Genomic DNA, 15940 nt, shown 5'->3' on the forward strand with positions numbered 1-15940 from the left:
ATTGAGTCATTTTATTTGACATTTGAGTCATTTAGCAGACATGAAAGAGGAAGGCATCAGAAAACAGTTCTGAGAGCTGGGACTTTAAAAAATACTCATTATTTCAAAACTATGCATTTTGCTGATAGAATCTTATCGTCCCAAGTCCTTGATTATTCATATCATAGGTTCGGGTCCTCTTTTTTTATTTTTAAGAAGAAGAATGGCCATAATGTAAGCTCTTTATGGTAAAACGAATAAATACAAGTACATTTGAGAATGTTTATTGTCATTTTAGGGAATTATCACTTCGACAAATGTGTGATGACCATTAAATAATATATCTGACGACATGATTAGAAAGAAGGAAGGCTATTTTATTTATTTAATCATTAAATGTCTGTACTTTTCCATTGAAATGTAAATAATTGTAACATTCTGTGCCAGATATAACCTAAGGTTACCTAAGGCTATAACCTATAAGGTTCTAATTGTGATTCTTTCCCCCACTTAGTATTTTGATACTCTGCACTTTAGGTACCTTTAATGGGTTCTGAAAGAAGAATTCAATTCAAAACAGTTCTGAGATCTGGGGTGTGAAAACATTCATGCTCAATATCTCAGAACTACGCCTTGCGCAGATAGTAGGCTTCTTTCTTGAATCACTGCCAATAGACCAACTCCTAATTCCTCTATAATTGGTCTCAGAGATGACGAGTCGTGCAGCTTCACGTAGTAATACTGTTGAGTTTGACAAATTGGGTTCCAAGGCAACTGGAGAAGGTTTCTGACTGACTGGAGAAGGTTTCTGACTGACTGGAGAAGGTTTCTGACTGACTGGAGACATCTGTTTGTCCCTTTTGATGAGTTCCTGAATTCAAGATGACCCCTGGGTGTATGGATACTTCTCCGTCCTCAACAAAATGAACAAGATGGCTCTGTTAACTGTATGTTCATGTAATTACTGATATGGTGAATAATTAATAAAAACTATCAAGTCCCAAAGACCGCAGTCCTGTCGGTTTTTGTTTCTTAGGAAGAGTGTGTTTACTCTTAACATCCCTGGTATGTTTTTTCCCCGTTCCATTAAGTGGATCCGTCATGGCTGCTTGATTAGCCAATCTGTTAATTAGCAACTAATCGCAGTCACTTTAGCCTAATGGAGTAAATCAAATGCTGATTTGTGAGATGGAGATATTCAAAGTTGGTTGAGGACTTACTTCTCTGGAAAGTTCAAGACACTCATGGCAGTCAAAACACTGAAATAGCGTTATTGAAGTGCTCAATTAGGGAGCCTCTCTTTCTCTCACTCCCTCTCTCTCTCTCTCTCTCTCTCCAGGTGGTGTCCTACCACTTCTGCCAGGCTGACAACACCTACACCTGCCTGGTCCCAGAATTTGTGCACAGTGTCGCCGCCCTGCTGTCCAGAGCGCCACAGCTCAGCGGCTACAGGGAGCTGCTGCTAAAGGAACCTCATATACAGAGCATGCTCAGTCTGCGCTCCTGTGTCCAGGACCCCATCGCTGCCTTCCGCAGGGGAGTCCTGGAGCCCCTCGTCAACCTGCGGAAGGGTAGCTACTAACTTGCTCCTGCAGTCTCCATGTTCTCTCCCATACTTCAACCCCTCCCCACCCCCTTCATCCACTTTTGTAAGTGTAACACCTGCAGCTGCTACTCACCAGCTAGACGTCACCTCCAACCCCTCCTCCTACAGTTTGATGAATTGTCATGCGCCCCCTGAAACGGTTGATTAGGACTCCGTGGTGGGCTCCTAGATCATTTTGGGATAATAAGGTCACTAGTTAAAAACGCTACAGACCGTGACACAATTCTAACTTCAACAACAACATAACTTCAAACAACAACCTTTTTCACTTTGGGAGTATCCATATCAATCAATATCCCTAAGGCTGCATTTACACAGGCAGCCCAATTTTGATCTTTTGCCCAATTGATAGGCAAAAAAGCTGATCTGATTGGTTAAAAGACCAATTAGTTAAACAAATAATTGGAACATGCAGCCTTAGATCAGTATTTTAGCAATGATCAGCATTATAAGGCTGCTTATACACAGGCAGCCAGATTCTGATATTGTCCCACTAATTAGTCTTCGGACCAATCAAATCAGCACTTTTGCCAATAATTGGACAAAAGATCAGAATTGGGCTGCCTGTGTAAACGCCGCCTCAGTGCTTTAATCCAGTGTATTATTCTTACTGTATGGGAAAAAACAAGAGGGCAGGACTGCAGTACATAACAGGCCATATCAACGTAAGAGACCATCTCTGGTAGATCTCATGATATAGTAGCCAGTCAGCCTGATCAATAGGTTGTTAGTTCAGTAGCCTCCACCACACGTCCTCTGTCTTTATGATGTGGATTAGTGGATGACTGTGACAGAGTGTATAGAGTGATATAAGCTCCACACAGTCAGGGAGGGCTGTATTAGGCTGCGTCGACGGCTCAGGTAGACTGGAACAGGATAGATATGCCTCTGTGATCCCCCCTCTCCTGTCTTATTAAAAGTAATGGTTGCGATGATGAGGGGCCCATACAGGAGACTGAGGAGAGGTGACTGGTGTTCTCACCCTCCATCTGAGGTGCAAGTCCCTCTGTGACATTACTCATGAAGTATAAAATGGGGAAGGGGAATGGAAGCAGGGCTCTGGTCTAAAGAAGGGCACTACATAGGGACTAGGGTATCATTTTGGACGGACCCCCAGGTTAGATATTCCAGAGCCTGCACACGTCGATCTCTTTCCCCCTGAGCCTGATAAACGGCACTGTGTCTTTTCGGCTGGTGTTCCATTGAGTACCACAACCTCCTTTCTTTCTTTCTGACATTAATGGTGGCATTTTGACAATGCAGCACTGTGGAATTCAACCATATCACTTCAAACAGTTGGGGCGGCATGTACAGTATTTCAAAATACGTTTGGAACACAGCAGTTATGTGCCTTACATTTACGTCCTAAACCTGCTTCAATTATTGCCCGTATCTTATGTACTTGTTCTCTCTCTCTCACACTTTCTCTCTTTTCCTCTCTCTCGCTCTCTCTCTCACCTTTCTCTCTTTTCCTCTCTCTCTCTCTCTCTCTCTCTCTCTCTCTCGCTCTCTCTCTCTCACTTTCTCTCTTTTCCTCTTTCTCGCTCTTACTCCAACTCCCGCTCTCTCCTCTCCCATCTTCCCCGTTTCTCCCTATTCCACCACCCGTCTGTTTCCCTGTGTAGAAAGGAAGATCCCGGAAGAAGACTTCATCCTGCTGGTTGATGGTCTGAACGAGGCAGAGTTCCACAAGCCGGACTACGGAGACACCGTCGCCTCCTTCATCACCAAGATCGTCTCCAAGTTCCCCTCCTGGCTCAAACTGTTGGTCACTGTCAGGACCTGTCTGCTGGTGAGGAGAGGGACAGTCACAAAGCACAGATAAACGATCGTAACCAGTGTATGTGAGTGATGCATTGCCTCTACCCAGGGACCCAGGCTTTTGTTGGTACAGTACAGTCTGTTAGACTCTTGTCTGTGCACCGTAGAAGCTATGGTCCGAGTCTCTGATACAGCGCTCACTTTCTCCTGCTACACTTTAACTAAAAGAAGCTTAGTAAATCTGTGTTTGCCCATAGTTCACTGGCCTTGTGTGTCTCATATGGTATGGCTTTGCTGGTCTGACCCAGGGGTACAGTAGCTCAGTCTAGCTGGTCAGCTTACTCCACCAGGGCCCGTTGGCGGTGGTTTCCTCCAGCATGTTGGCTGGCCACTGATCCCTCCGGCTGCCTAACACAGTTTTCCCATAATCCTCCTGGATTACCACTCCGGGCCGTAACGCTCCTGGGAGCCTGCCTGACGTTATGTAACAGGAGTGCTGAGGACACCACACGCCACTACAGTGTGTGTGTGTGTGTTGGCAAGGGATGTTAGATGTTGATCCCCCTGCCTGCTCTCTATCCTCTCTCCTCTCCCAATTGGTCCTTTCACAGGAAGTTGCCAATATCCTGTTTTAGGCACGGTCCCATCAAGGTTGCTATGCAACCAGAGCACTGTGAAATCATCGGATCACCGCACTTTAATCAAATCGTGCATGCACAGCAAGGAAATGAAACAGCAATAATAATTTCAGAATAACTTAGGTATTGCATTTGACTTATTCGTTTATGGCTGTAATTTTCTTCTCCTGGCTCAAACGTCACTATTTCTGAAGGCATCTGTCATCTGAAGAGATTTGATATGAATCGGTGAGAAAGCTGGCAGAATGAGAGTCAGTGGATTCGTGGCTCCCTATTCCCTATATACAGCTGTAGGATCTTAATTTGATCACCCCTTTTAGTGCTGAGAATTTTCATGCACCACAGGAAATGCAGAAAAGACTTGTGATTGACATAAATTCACTGAAAACCCGCAGTAAAACACGGTTACATTAATAGCATTGCACTCTTCATGTAGCCTAACTTTGGCCAGCACATTTTTTGCCGAACCACCAATCAAGCAACATTATGGACTAAACGTTCAAATCCTGTTGCTGCGGGTTTATTTTGCTGTGACAATACTGGTCAAATGAAGATCCTACAGAAGAAGTGCCCGCGTACAGTGTTACACAATTACTGTATTTCATGTTTCCGTGAGTCAGAAGAAGCAGCAGCTTGAAGAGATGTGATGGGTGCCATCCTCTCCCTGACTAATCTGTTGTCCTGGCACATACAGCACCACCATAGTGAGCCAACACCGTTCTCATCCTCACTTGTATTATTCAGTGTTTTGTCCTCTTTCAAGTTACCTGTCACAACTAGAAGAAAGGGTTCTCTCTGCTCTGAGGCCGGAGCTGGAGGATAGAATTGTACTGTGTTGTATTGATTTTGTACTGCAGACTCTTGGGTGGGAAGTTGGGGTGTGCTCCTGGGCTCATGGTTGTATTGCGTGTGGACTAAGTTCAACTCTGAGATATAACCAAGCTACGTTACACTTTGATCGAGAATGCAGTGTATGATATATACGGTTTCAGGAGACACATTTTTGTCAGACATAAATCCACGACATATAGAATTTGACAATATAATCGCTGTCTCCTGTCTCCCCAGGAGATCACCGCCCTCCTACCCTTCTCCAGACTCTCACTGGACGACTTCCCAGAGAGCAGCGAGATCGGCGGGGACCTTAGCGACTACATCCAACACCGGGTCATCGTCAGCCCCGAGATTGCCGCCAACGTCACCACGCCCAACGGCACCGTCCCCGACCCCCTCCTCCTCAGCAAGTTCAACACCCACCTGGCCTCTCGCAGCCAGGGCTCCTTCCTCTACCTAAAACTGACCCTGGACCTGTTCCAGAGGGCCCACCTGGTTCTCAAGGGAGGCAACTACATGGTAGTGCCCGTCTCTCTGGCTGAGGTGAAGGAATTAATACATTTTATTTGGCAAATCTTTCAAAATACATGTAGGGCTGGTTTCCCAGACAGATTAAACCTAGTCCTGGACTGAACAGCATGGTCAATGGAGAACCTCCATTGAAAATCGTTTTTTAGTCCAGTACTACACTTAATCTGTGCCTGGGACACCAGCCCATAGAATTGCTCCAGCGAAGGAAGTACAACACGCAGGATTCAAAACACAATCAAGTCAACCAACTTCTTTCCATTGTGGTCCTCTTTATCATCAGGTGTACCTGCTGCAGTGCCATGCGGGGTTCGAAGGGGACCAAACCTTCGAGCGGGTGCTGCCCGTACTCAATGTGGTGCTGGCCTCGTTACACCCGCTGACGGACGAGCAGCTGTTCCGGGCGCTGAACGCTGGGGGCGTGAGAGGAGAGATGTCCTGGGAGGACTTCCAACAACGCTTGGAGACCCTGGCCTGCGTCCTGGTGAGGAGAGAACACGTGAAAGACTATTGCGACACGGCCGTACGTTGTTAGCTAGATCAGGAAGTAGTATACAACCATTTCATTGAGTGACGTTCACTCTGTGGGAGTTGCACTTGGCTCCTAGTGATAGTAACTATCTCAGCAACTTGTGGATTTATGACGACAACTTCTGTCTGATCTTGTGCCGTGTCCCTCTAGGTGAGACGCAGGGACGGCACCCGCATGCTCTTCCACCCCTCCTTTAGAGAGTGGCTCGTGTGGAGGGCGGACGGAGAGAGCACCCACTTCCTCTGTGACCCCAGGAGTGGCCATGCTCTGTTGGCCTTCATGTTCTCCAGACAGGAGAGCAAGCTGAACCGGCAGCAGACCATGGAGCTGGGACATCATATCCTGAAAGCACACATCTTCAAGGTACCAGCTAGTATGTCTGAATGGACTAGTAATGGGAGGTTAATCCAAAGACTATCTGAGTTCAAATATGACAGTACAGTAGCGTCCCTCCTCTTCCTCTCATACACTGAGGGGGGGGGGGGGTCGATGGTGCGCTATGGAAGTTTTGAACCAGAGTGTTTCTCTCTCCTTGTCTCTGCCTCCCTCTCTCTCAGGGTCAGAGTAAGAGGACAGGTGTGTCCTCCAGTGTTCTGCAGGCTCTGTGGGTGAGCTGTAGCACTGACAGCCTCTCTGCCGCCCTGGTCTCCCTCAGAAATCTCTACACACCCAACGTCAAGGTGAGACACATACAGTGCCTTGCGAAAGTATTCGGCCCCCTTGAACTTTGCGACCTTTTGCCACATTTCAGGCTTCAAACATAAAGATATAAAACTGTATTTTTTTGTGAAGAATCAACAACAAGTGGGACACAATCATGAAGTGGAACGACATTTATTGGATATTTCAAACTTTTTTAACAAATCGAAAACTGAAAAATTGGGCGTACACATACACACACACACACACACACCTCTGCACACCCAACCTCTGCACACCCAACATCAAGGTGAGAGACATGCACGCATACACATATACGCACAACTTTAAAAAACAATTGTACCTACAGGTGAGTCGTCTGCTGATGCTGGGCGGGGCGAGTGTAAGCGGGCGTTCAGAGGTGCTTGGTCGTTCCCCTGTGCTGGGTGTGCACGCCCACCTGGGTCACCTTGAAATGGTGTCCCTGCTGCTGGAGCTGGGAGCGCCCGTAGACGGAGCCTCGGACAGCGGCATGACCCCCCTCTGTCTAGCCGCCGCAGCAGGACACACAGGACTGGCCAGCCTGCTCTGTAAGAAGGGAGCCAAGGTCAGTGGTCTGTTGTTAGTCCCATGCCATTATCTCACCTTGTTGTCAATTCCACCAAAATGTCAATCAAGTTGGAAGTTGATCTGCTGTGGTTGTTGCAAAGCTTTACAGTTTCATAACTTAACATTTATAGTCATGCATCATAACTATCTGCTTCTGTTTGCTCTTTGGTGTTTAGGCTAGGTTACTGTAAATACGGTGGTGACAACTGTTGATGTTCCAAGGGCTGTGTAAAAACATTGGATTCATTGATTGATTGATCTGTGTTTCTCACTCTAGGTAGGCCATGTTGATAAGAGTGGTCAGTGTGCCCTGGTCCATGCTGGGCTGAGGGGCCACCCAGACATCATCCACTACCTGCTGAACCAGGACTGGGGCCCCACAGAGGCCCCGGAGGGCCAACAGCAGCATGGTGTGAAGAGCAGTGCGAAGGGCCAGGCCTTACAACAGGCCCTGACGGCCGCCTGCAGCATGGGACACACTCACGTAGGCTACTGCATACACACACTGACGAACACACACCGTGCGCTCTCTTCAGATTCAACTTTTGTGTATTGCTTATAATAGTTATCGTGTTTAATATGGTCTCATTGTCAGGTTGCGAAGAGCTTACTGGAGCTGAAAGATGACGATTTGGCTGTGCAGATAGACGCTCCCGACACGCTTTGGGGAGAGACGGGTACAGTGCACTTTCCCTTTGTCTGTATAATAATGTTTTTTTTCTGTTTTCTGTTTTTTGTTGCTTGTTTTCGCTGCCTCTCGAAAGGTGGTTGGCATTCGTTTTTACCAAGCAGAGATCATTTGTTGTCATTCACTTCCCAGTGAGCCTCTCAGGTGGTCTCCACTTGCCCACTGTACGTTTAATGTTTGCTGTAGCGTAGGATGCAAGCGAAGTGATATTGAGCCCGTGTGTTTGTTCTGGACTCAGAGATGTAGGTGAGCTCACTGGGGAAGAGAGGCTTGAAGAGTGTACAGTACTTGAGCTACTTTCAACCAACCATACTTAAGATGGCAGGTTACACTGACGGACTTTAAGCGGCGCTGGTGGTAGTAATAGTTTGAAATGGATCATATATTGCATATTTTGCAGGTAGCCTAGCGGTTAAGAGAGAAATGTCGCTGGTTTGAATCCCCGCGCGGACAAAGTGCTAAATCTGCCGATGTGCCCTTGAGCAAGGCACTTAAACCTTAATTGCTCCTGCAAGTTTCTCTGGATAAGAGCATCTGTTAAAATGTTAAAAAGAAAAAGATCTGGTAACATTGGATGTATGATCCTGTTACGATGAAGCTGGTGTAGATATCAGATGGCGTTACCTCCATCTCCTAAAAGGATGTTCAGCAAACCTGTCTGGGCTCTTATATCCATTATACTCTAACACAATCATAGATGTTTCTCTGCTCTCAGTAAATACATAGGCTGGGGGATAGACAGCGCTCAACCACTGCCAATTGGAAGCATACCTACAAATGCTGGCTGCCGGTACCAACATTTGTAAGCCAATCCTGAATGAAAATAACCTGGCTAATGCAAATATAGACTACTAAATAGGGCTATTGAAGGAAATCCTGTATTTATGTTGATTACAGAGACCTGACTGGGCGATTAAAATAAACAATAGTACCGATTTTAATGGCCTTCGTTTGTTTTATTGTTTGCGTTTACCATTCAGTCTAGCGTTGTTTTATTTTCATAAATATTGGTTTTTACGTCGACAAATCCTCCCATGGTAGAGTCTTGATACTCTGCTGTACACCGAATGATTTTCCCCTTCAGCTCTTCTAATCTATTCGGTGAAATGAATCCTTGAATACTTTTCCCTGTGAAATTGTCCTCTCTCTATGCAAATGTGTTCCCGTGCCTGGTGGCTTCTCATTAGTGGAGAAGAATTAAGTTATTCTCCCTGGAGGGAGGACAATTGTCTACCTCTGTGGGTGAGACGCCAAAGGTTTACTGTACGTGAATGAAATAACAGGGAACAGATAAATAACTATTGTAGCTGTAGCAGCTGTGTGTCTGTCGTCCACACAAGGTCAGTGACATATGTGAGAGTTGTCAGAAGTAGTATTTATTGCTGTGGGGAAGTAGTTGATAGAACTGGACAGCATCAATGGATCATGTTTTTAATCTTGTTGGTGAATTAGCTGTAGGAGCCATTCAACTCATTGGCCCCATTCAACCTATTCAACTCATTGGCCCCATTTAAAAAATAATATTTTCAATATGAGAATCTCCCTTCTGAATCAAAATATTTGGTCCCACAATCAAGGCCCCAGCGAGAATTGAACTCGCGACCCCTGGTTTACAAGACCAGTGCTCTAACCACTGAGCTATGGAGCCTTGCCTATTAATACCTAACTGCAAAAGGATATTTATATATCACACCCAGCTTACTTGAAAAGTGACAGAAGACCACACCCAGAGACATATTTCTAAATATATGACTCTGGCCACACCTATTGTGACATCACTGACTCTACCACACAGCTGTTGGTTGGAGCAGTCTGGCCAAACCAGCTGAGCTAGGCTGATGGCATGAGGCCTCTCATGTCTGGTAAAAGCAACTGACTCTGACTGACAGCTCTCCTCTCACCGTGCATGTGGTCTGCACGTCAGCCAGGGTAACAGACTCCTCCACGTTTCTTCAAACTCTCCTCAGATATTAGACATTGACAACAGAAGCACAGCTGTTCAGGCATGAATCCGCAATTGCGTATTGATTGATGAGTCAGTGATGCACGTCTGCCTTATCTTAGATTGAGAAGTGTTGAGTCACAAGACAAAGTATTCCTAAATGTATCAATCACAGCCACCATTTTTATTTTATTATGAAAGTGTTTTTCGTTATCTCAACTTTTTTTGCTCTGGCGTGAAGGGAAATTAGATAGCGGAAATGAAATGAGTGAGGTGATTTGTAATTGAGTATGTGCTCATGTGGAACCATCGGTGGGACAGATGGGGAGGGCGTACCCTACACTGCGCCCACAGATGTCAATCATGTCATCATTCCCTCCCCACTGGCTTCCAGAACCAGATGGGTGATGTCACCTCTCCTGTGAGTATTTCATCATCCTAGCCCAGGTGAAGCAGGAGGCTGCATCAAAGAAAAGAAAATACAATTTCATTGGTTGCGTACACATATTAAGTACACAGTGAAATGCTTGTGTTTTTAGCTCCAACAGTGCAGTAATACCTAACAATACAAAACAATATACACAAATCCAAATAAATGAATTAAGAGATGTCAGATTCCAGATTCTAAATATATAAGTATATGATAGTGTGTATAGACAGTATATGAATAGAAAAGGTGTGTACTGGAGTAGTTATACAGGATGAACCTTGACTAGAATACAGTATATACATATCAAGTGGGTAAAACAGTATTTAAACATTATTAACGTGACCAGTGTTCAATAACTCTGTACATAGTGTAGAGGTCTCTAAGGTGCAGGGTAGAGTAATGGGTGCTAGCCGGCTAGTAACAGTCTCTGCGGTGCAGGGTAGAGTAATGGGTGCTAGCCGGCTAGTAACAGTCTCTGCGGTGCAGGGTAGAGTAATGGGTGCTAGCCCGCTAGTAACAGTCTCTACGGTGCAGGGTAGAGTAATGGGTGCTAGCCGGCTAGTAACAGTCTCTGCGGTGCAGGGTAGAGTAATGGGTGCTAGCCGGCTAGTAACAGTCTCTGCGGTGCAGGGTAGAGTAATGGGTGCTAGCCAGCTAGTAACAAATTAAATCAAATTTTATTTGTCACATACACATGTTTATCAGATGTTAATGTGAGTGTAGCGAAATGCTTGTGCTTCTAGTTCCGACAGTACAGTAACAGTCACTAAGGTTCAGGGCAGGGTAGTAGTGACTGTTTAACAGTCTGATGGCCTGGAGATAGTAGCTGTTTATCAGTCCCAGATTTGATGCACTTGTACTTTCTCTGCCTTCTAGATGGTGGTGGGGTGAACAGGCCTTGGCTCACTCCAGATGGTGGTGGGGTGAACAGGCCTTGGCTCAGGTCCTTGATGATCTTCTTGGCCTTCCTGTGACCGCAGCTTCCCTGGTCTGCACGTGTCCCAAATGACACCCCATTCCCTATATAGTGCACTACTTTTGACAAGAGCACTATGGGCCCCAGTCAAAAGTAGTGAACTAATTAGGGAATAGGGTGCATTTTGGGAGGTAGATACTGCCTGGATGGATGCTCCATACCCAGGACTAGATGTCTGGTTTGGGCAAGCTGTGGGCAGTACCCAACAAATCTGTCTCTCGCTCTCTCTCTCTCTGCCAGGCCAGCTGTAAGACTTTTAACAGCCTCAGCGAAGAGCCTGCCTCTCTAGAGAGCATAGGGAGATATGGGCCTGCTCTAAAATAGTATTTGAAAGTCATACTCGGGGTTGTGACGTTGTCTGTTCACAGTGTACTGTAGCTCACATTGCCTTTGCGGTGCCAATATTTTACTCTCGTTCAGGTGTTACTCTCTCTAATCTTGCTGTGTGTCCTTGAATTGTTGAGCAGTAGTGCTACAACTGCAGTACTACTAGAGTGAAGTACATTGTAACTGTCTCCAAACAATCAATAACACAGAAACAAAAGATTACTTTAATTCAGAGCACAGTGGTGAGGTAGGTAGTTGACCACTGTTCTGGGGGTCTCTCTCTCAGCTCTGAGTGCGGCTGCAGGCCGGGGCAGGACAGAGACGTGTGTTTTCCTGCTGGAGAGGGGTGCGGGGGCAGAGCAGCCCAACCGGAGGGGGGTGGTCCCACTCTTCAGCTGCATCAGACATGGACACCCCCAGGTGAGAATCATTCTGATTTTCCTGCTTTACAGCACTGATGGCTGTCCAATCATTCATGCTCTCGCTCTCTCTTGCTCTCAATCTCTCTCGGTCTCTCTCAGGTAGCAGAGCTGTTTCTGCAGCGCGGTGTGGACATTAACACCATCGATAAGCAGGGCCGCAGTTTGCTGATGGTGGCAGCCAGCGAGGGCCACCTCAGCACTGCGGACTTCCTGCTGACAAAGGGTAAGCGGTCAAGGGTCAGGGTCACATCATGGTACATGTCAATTCTCAGTGCACTAAGGGGGATAGTGTTATTTGAGATTATTTTTTTATTTCGTAGCTCTGAGATATACAGTATAGACTTTTATTATTAGGTACACCCCGTTCACAAAAATGGTTCGCTCCTACAGACAGTGAGTCAGGTGGCCGTGGCTTGCTATATAAAGCAGGGAGACAGGCATCGAGGCATTCAGTTACTGTTCATTTGAGCGTTAGAATGGGCAAAACTCGTGACCTAAGTGACTTTGAGTGTAGTATGATCGTCGATGCCAGGCGTGTCGGTTCCAGTATCTCAGAAACGGACGGATTCCTGGGATTTTCACGCACGACGGTATCTAGGGTTCACCGAGAATGGTGCGACAAACAAACATCCCGTCAGCAGCAGTCCTGTGGGTGAAAACAGCTCGTCGATGGGAGGTTGAACGAGAATGGCAAGAATCGTGCAAGCTAACAAACCGGCCACAAAGAGGCAAATAATCCCAATTCCTGTTGAGTCATGCTGATGGCAGAGTAAGGATTTGGCGTAAGCAACATGAGTCCATGGCCCCATCCTGCCTGGTGTCAACGGTACAGGCTTGTGACGGTGGTGTACTGGTGTGGGGAATGTTTTCCGGGCACACGTTAGGTCCCTTAATACCAATTGAGCAGCGGTTCTATACCCCGAAGAATTCAGGCGGTTCGGTAGGGAAAAGAAGGTCTGACCCAGTATTAGATGTACCTAATAAACTGGCCACTGAGTGTATGTCAGTCTCAGTGGAGTGAGCTTGTTATTTCTGATCTGGTTCCAGGTGCGTCTTTAGCCTCCGTGGATAAGGAGGGCCAGACAGCTCTGAGCTGGGCGTGTCTGAAGGGTCAGAAGGGCGTGGTGCAGCACCTGGTGGAGATGGGGGCAGAGATAGACCACCCTGACAGGAACGGGCGTACCCCTCTTGACCTGGCAGCTTTCAACGGTGATGCAGAGATGGTGGGGTTCCTTCTCATACTGCAAACTGGAGAAAAAAATAGATCCACAGACATAATTCTGATTTCGCTGCAACTGGCCTAGATCGTCTAAAATGGCCTAGATTGTAGATTTTTAAAAACACAGTACTGAATTTACACAATTCCCTCCAGCACCTTTAGCCTTGTTTGAATCCTTTTAAAATGCTGTTTGTTTTGCGGTGTCCTCTACAATCACAGGTTCAGTACCTGGTGGAGAAGGGTGCGGTGGTGGAGCATGTGGACCACAGTGGGGTGAGGCCTCTGGAGAGGGCTGTGGGCTGTAGGAACACTGCTGTAGTGGTGACCCTACTGAAGAAAGGGGCCAAGCTGGGTGAGTTGGAGTTGACCTGATCTGTCGGTGTTAAAGCCCTGCAGGGTCTTGAGGAAGGCTCTATCAACATCATGTATTTCACCCCTCTTTCTCTTCACTCCTTTCTACCTGCTAAAAGGCTACAGAACATCCCCTTATGATCGATCAGGTACTTTCTTTAGATACCTTTTACAGTGTTTTGTTTGTGTGTGTGTGTGTGTGTGTGTGTGTGTGTGTAACCTGTGTTCTCGTACCTCTTGACCAGGTCATGCTACGTGGGCGATGGCCACATCGAAACCAGACGTCCTCCTCATCCTCCTACAGAAACTCATGGAGGAGGGCAACCTGCTGTATAAGGTGGGTTAACAACAAAAGGAAAACCTGATCTCTCTCGCTGTGTGTGTGCGCGCGCCTGCCTGCGTGTCACTGTCTGTCATGAAAGTGTGTCCAGTTCGGAAATCTGCTAGCCCCCTTCTCCAAATCAATGTCTGTATTTTCTCGCTCTCCCTCTCCCCCCCCCCCCCCCAGAAGGGGAGGATGAAGGAGGCAGCCCAGAGGTATCAGTACGCCCTGAGGAAGTTCCCCCGAGACGGCTTCGGAGACGACCTGAAGGGTCTGAAGGAGCTCCGTGTCTCCTTGTACCTCAACATGTCACGCTGCCGCAGGAAAACCAATGTGAGACACACACACACACACACACACATTACTCTATCAGTTGTTAATAGAATTGAACATTTAATAAAACTGCAGGTTTTACATCGTCTGATATAGCTACACACTAGAGAATTGCCTATTTTATAGAATTTAACACTGAATGAAATGTAATTTCATGTTAATAGTATAGGAGTAGGTATAATAGATAGATCTTCAACTCAGCAGCCTGGAGGGAGTGATCTAACACACCCTTGTTTTACCAGACAATATAATAAGACTAGAGCAGTGGTGGTAAAATGGCATCCTCCGGGCAAATGAATAATGGAAAGATGCTATGATGTGATACGGTCATCCTCTCCCATATACTGGAGTAATCACTCACTCACACACACATGCAAGGTGGACGCGTGTGCACAAACACGAGCGCACAAACCCACATGGAAAGAAGGGATCCTCCCTCCGTTGTTGCTGGTGGATATTGGGTCAGGGGGAAGAGAGAGCTGGCTAGGCACACACACATCATCCATATTCCATCACGTTCAGGTGAATAGAACAGGAGGGGAGTGGGAGTATAGAGGCCATAAAAACTGTTATTCCACATTGAACAGTTATTCAGAGCTGTGGAATTCAAGGCTGTGGTGTAATGCCCACCTCCATCTCAAGGACGGAATCACACTGTGGTTTGCTTCATTAAATATTCACCTGCGAGGAATGAAGGGAGCAGGGAAACTCATTTAAAAACAAGCCAACCGCATGCTCTCTAGGCAAAGAGATGGATGGATATACTGCACGCAGGCATGCACACACACACACACTAGAGCCACTAGAGGTGCTTATGAAATCCCCATTAAAGGCCCAGCTCAGTCAAAAACATGATTTACCTGTGTTTTATATATATTTCCACACTATGAGGATGCAATAATACTGTGAAATTGTGAAAATGATGATAATGGCCTTTTAGTGTAAGAGCTGTTTGAAAAGACATCACCAGGTGGTAAATTAGTTCATAAACCAATAAGAAAGAGAGTTCCAAAGCTCTCTGTCAAAAACAGCTAGTTTTCAGTTTTCCCCTCCACTCCCAGACAGTCCTAGCAAAATTATTACTTGAGAAATTTCTCTTCGCTAAGAAGCTATTTTGTTTATGAAAACAATGAGAGTAAGGTACTTAATTGTTACGCAGAAATAATTGAATATTGAGATAAAAACAGCTGCATTGTACCTTTAAGAGTCAATAGTTTTCATTTCCGACATCTGATTGAAGGAGTTTTTTTTACGGTTTGGAGAGAAGCTACGAGCACCCGTCTGGAGAATCCATTAAGACACTGGGAGATAAAGCTGCTCTACTCTGAGCTGCACACAGATGAAGAATTCTCCAGTTAAACAACACTGAAATCCTCATTTCAGTCACTTACAGTAATTGCAAAGTGTGGCGCTGTGTGGACTACCGCTGGATTCACACTGCACTCATTAACGCTCACAAACACATTACCCTGGCTAATGACCTTAAGACGTTGCTTTTGGCTTCTTCGTGAGAAATTCAGGGTGGACAGAATTTAACAGTAAACATTCAGAATTAACTGAGTTCCTGTCCTCTTCCCCCCCCCCCCCGACAGGATTTTGGTATAGCGGAGGAGTTTGCCACCAAAGCCCTGGAACTGAAACCCAAGTCTTATGAGGCATTCTACACCAGAGCACGAGCCAAGAGGAGCAGCAGGTTAGCACACACCAGTTCTCCGTTAATACTGATATAAAGGAAGGGACTAGAATGGACGGACGGGTACAGTTGACAAGACAAACTCACCTCACACTATGTTCGCCTCATGTG

General features: G+C 46.2%; 1 protein-coding gene and 1 non-coding gene across 2 annotated transcripts in view; one reads left to right on the forward strand and one right to left on the reverse strand.

The window, feature by feature from the left end:
• The window catches only part of LOC110495854 (protein TANC1), a 67322-nt gene that overhangs the window by 48947 nt on the left and 2435 nt on the right, over window positions 1-15940 (forward strand). The window contains exons 11-27 of the mRNA XM_090208116.1: window positions 1319-1550; window positions 3211-3377; window positions 5053-5361; window positions 5630-5830; window positions 6029-6241; window positions 6436-6558; window positions 6888-7124; window positions 7404-7610; window positions 7722-7803; window positions 11776-11909; window positions 12011-12134; window positions 12959-13134; window positions 13350-13482; window positions 13601-13630; window positions 13727-13818; window positions 13990-14136; window positions 15729-15829. Coding sequence (XP_090064242.1) covers window positions 1319-1550; window positions 3211-3377; window positions 5053-5361; window positions 5630-5830; window positions 6029-6241; window positions 6436-6558; window positions 6888-7124; window positions 7404-7610; window positions 7722-7803; window positions 11776-11909; window positions 12011-12134; window positions 12959-13134; window positions 13350-13482; window positions 13601-13630; window positions 13727-13818; window positions 13990-14136; window positions 15729-15829 — 2708 coding nt within the window. The remainder of the gene's footprint in view (window positions 1-1318; window positions 1551-3210; window positions 3378-5052; window positions 5362-5629; window positions 5831-6028; window positions 6242-6435; window positions 6559-6887; window positions 7125-7403; window positions 7611-7721; window positions 7804-11775; window positions 11910-12010; window positions 12135-12958; window positions 13135-13349; window positions 13483-13600; window positions 13631-13726; window positions 13819-13989; window positions 14137-15728; window positions 15830-15940) is intronic.
• On the reverse strand, window positions 9390-9462 carry trnat-ugu (transfer RNA threonine (anticodon UGU)). Its single transcript has one exon. It is a non-coding gene; the product is annotated as a tRNA-Thr (tRNA).

Source organism: Oncorhynchus mykiss, chromosome 18 (genome assembly GCF_057628025.1).
Source record: "Oncorhynchus mykiss isolate SJ-2025 chromosome 18, ASM5762802v1, whole genome shotgun sequence".
NCBI classification, from domain to species: domain Eukaryota; kingdom Metazoa; phylum Chordata; class Actinopteri; order Salmoniformes; family Salmonidae; genus Oncorhynchus; species Oncorhynchus mykiss.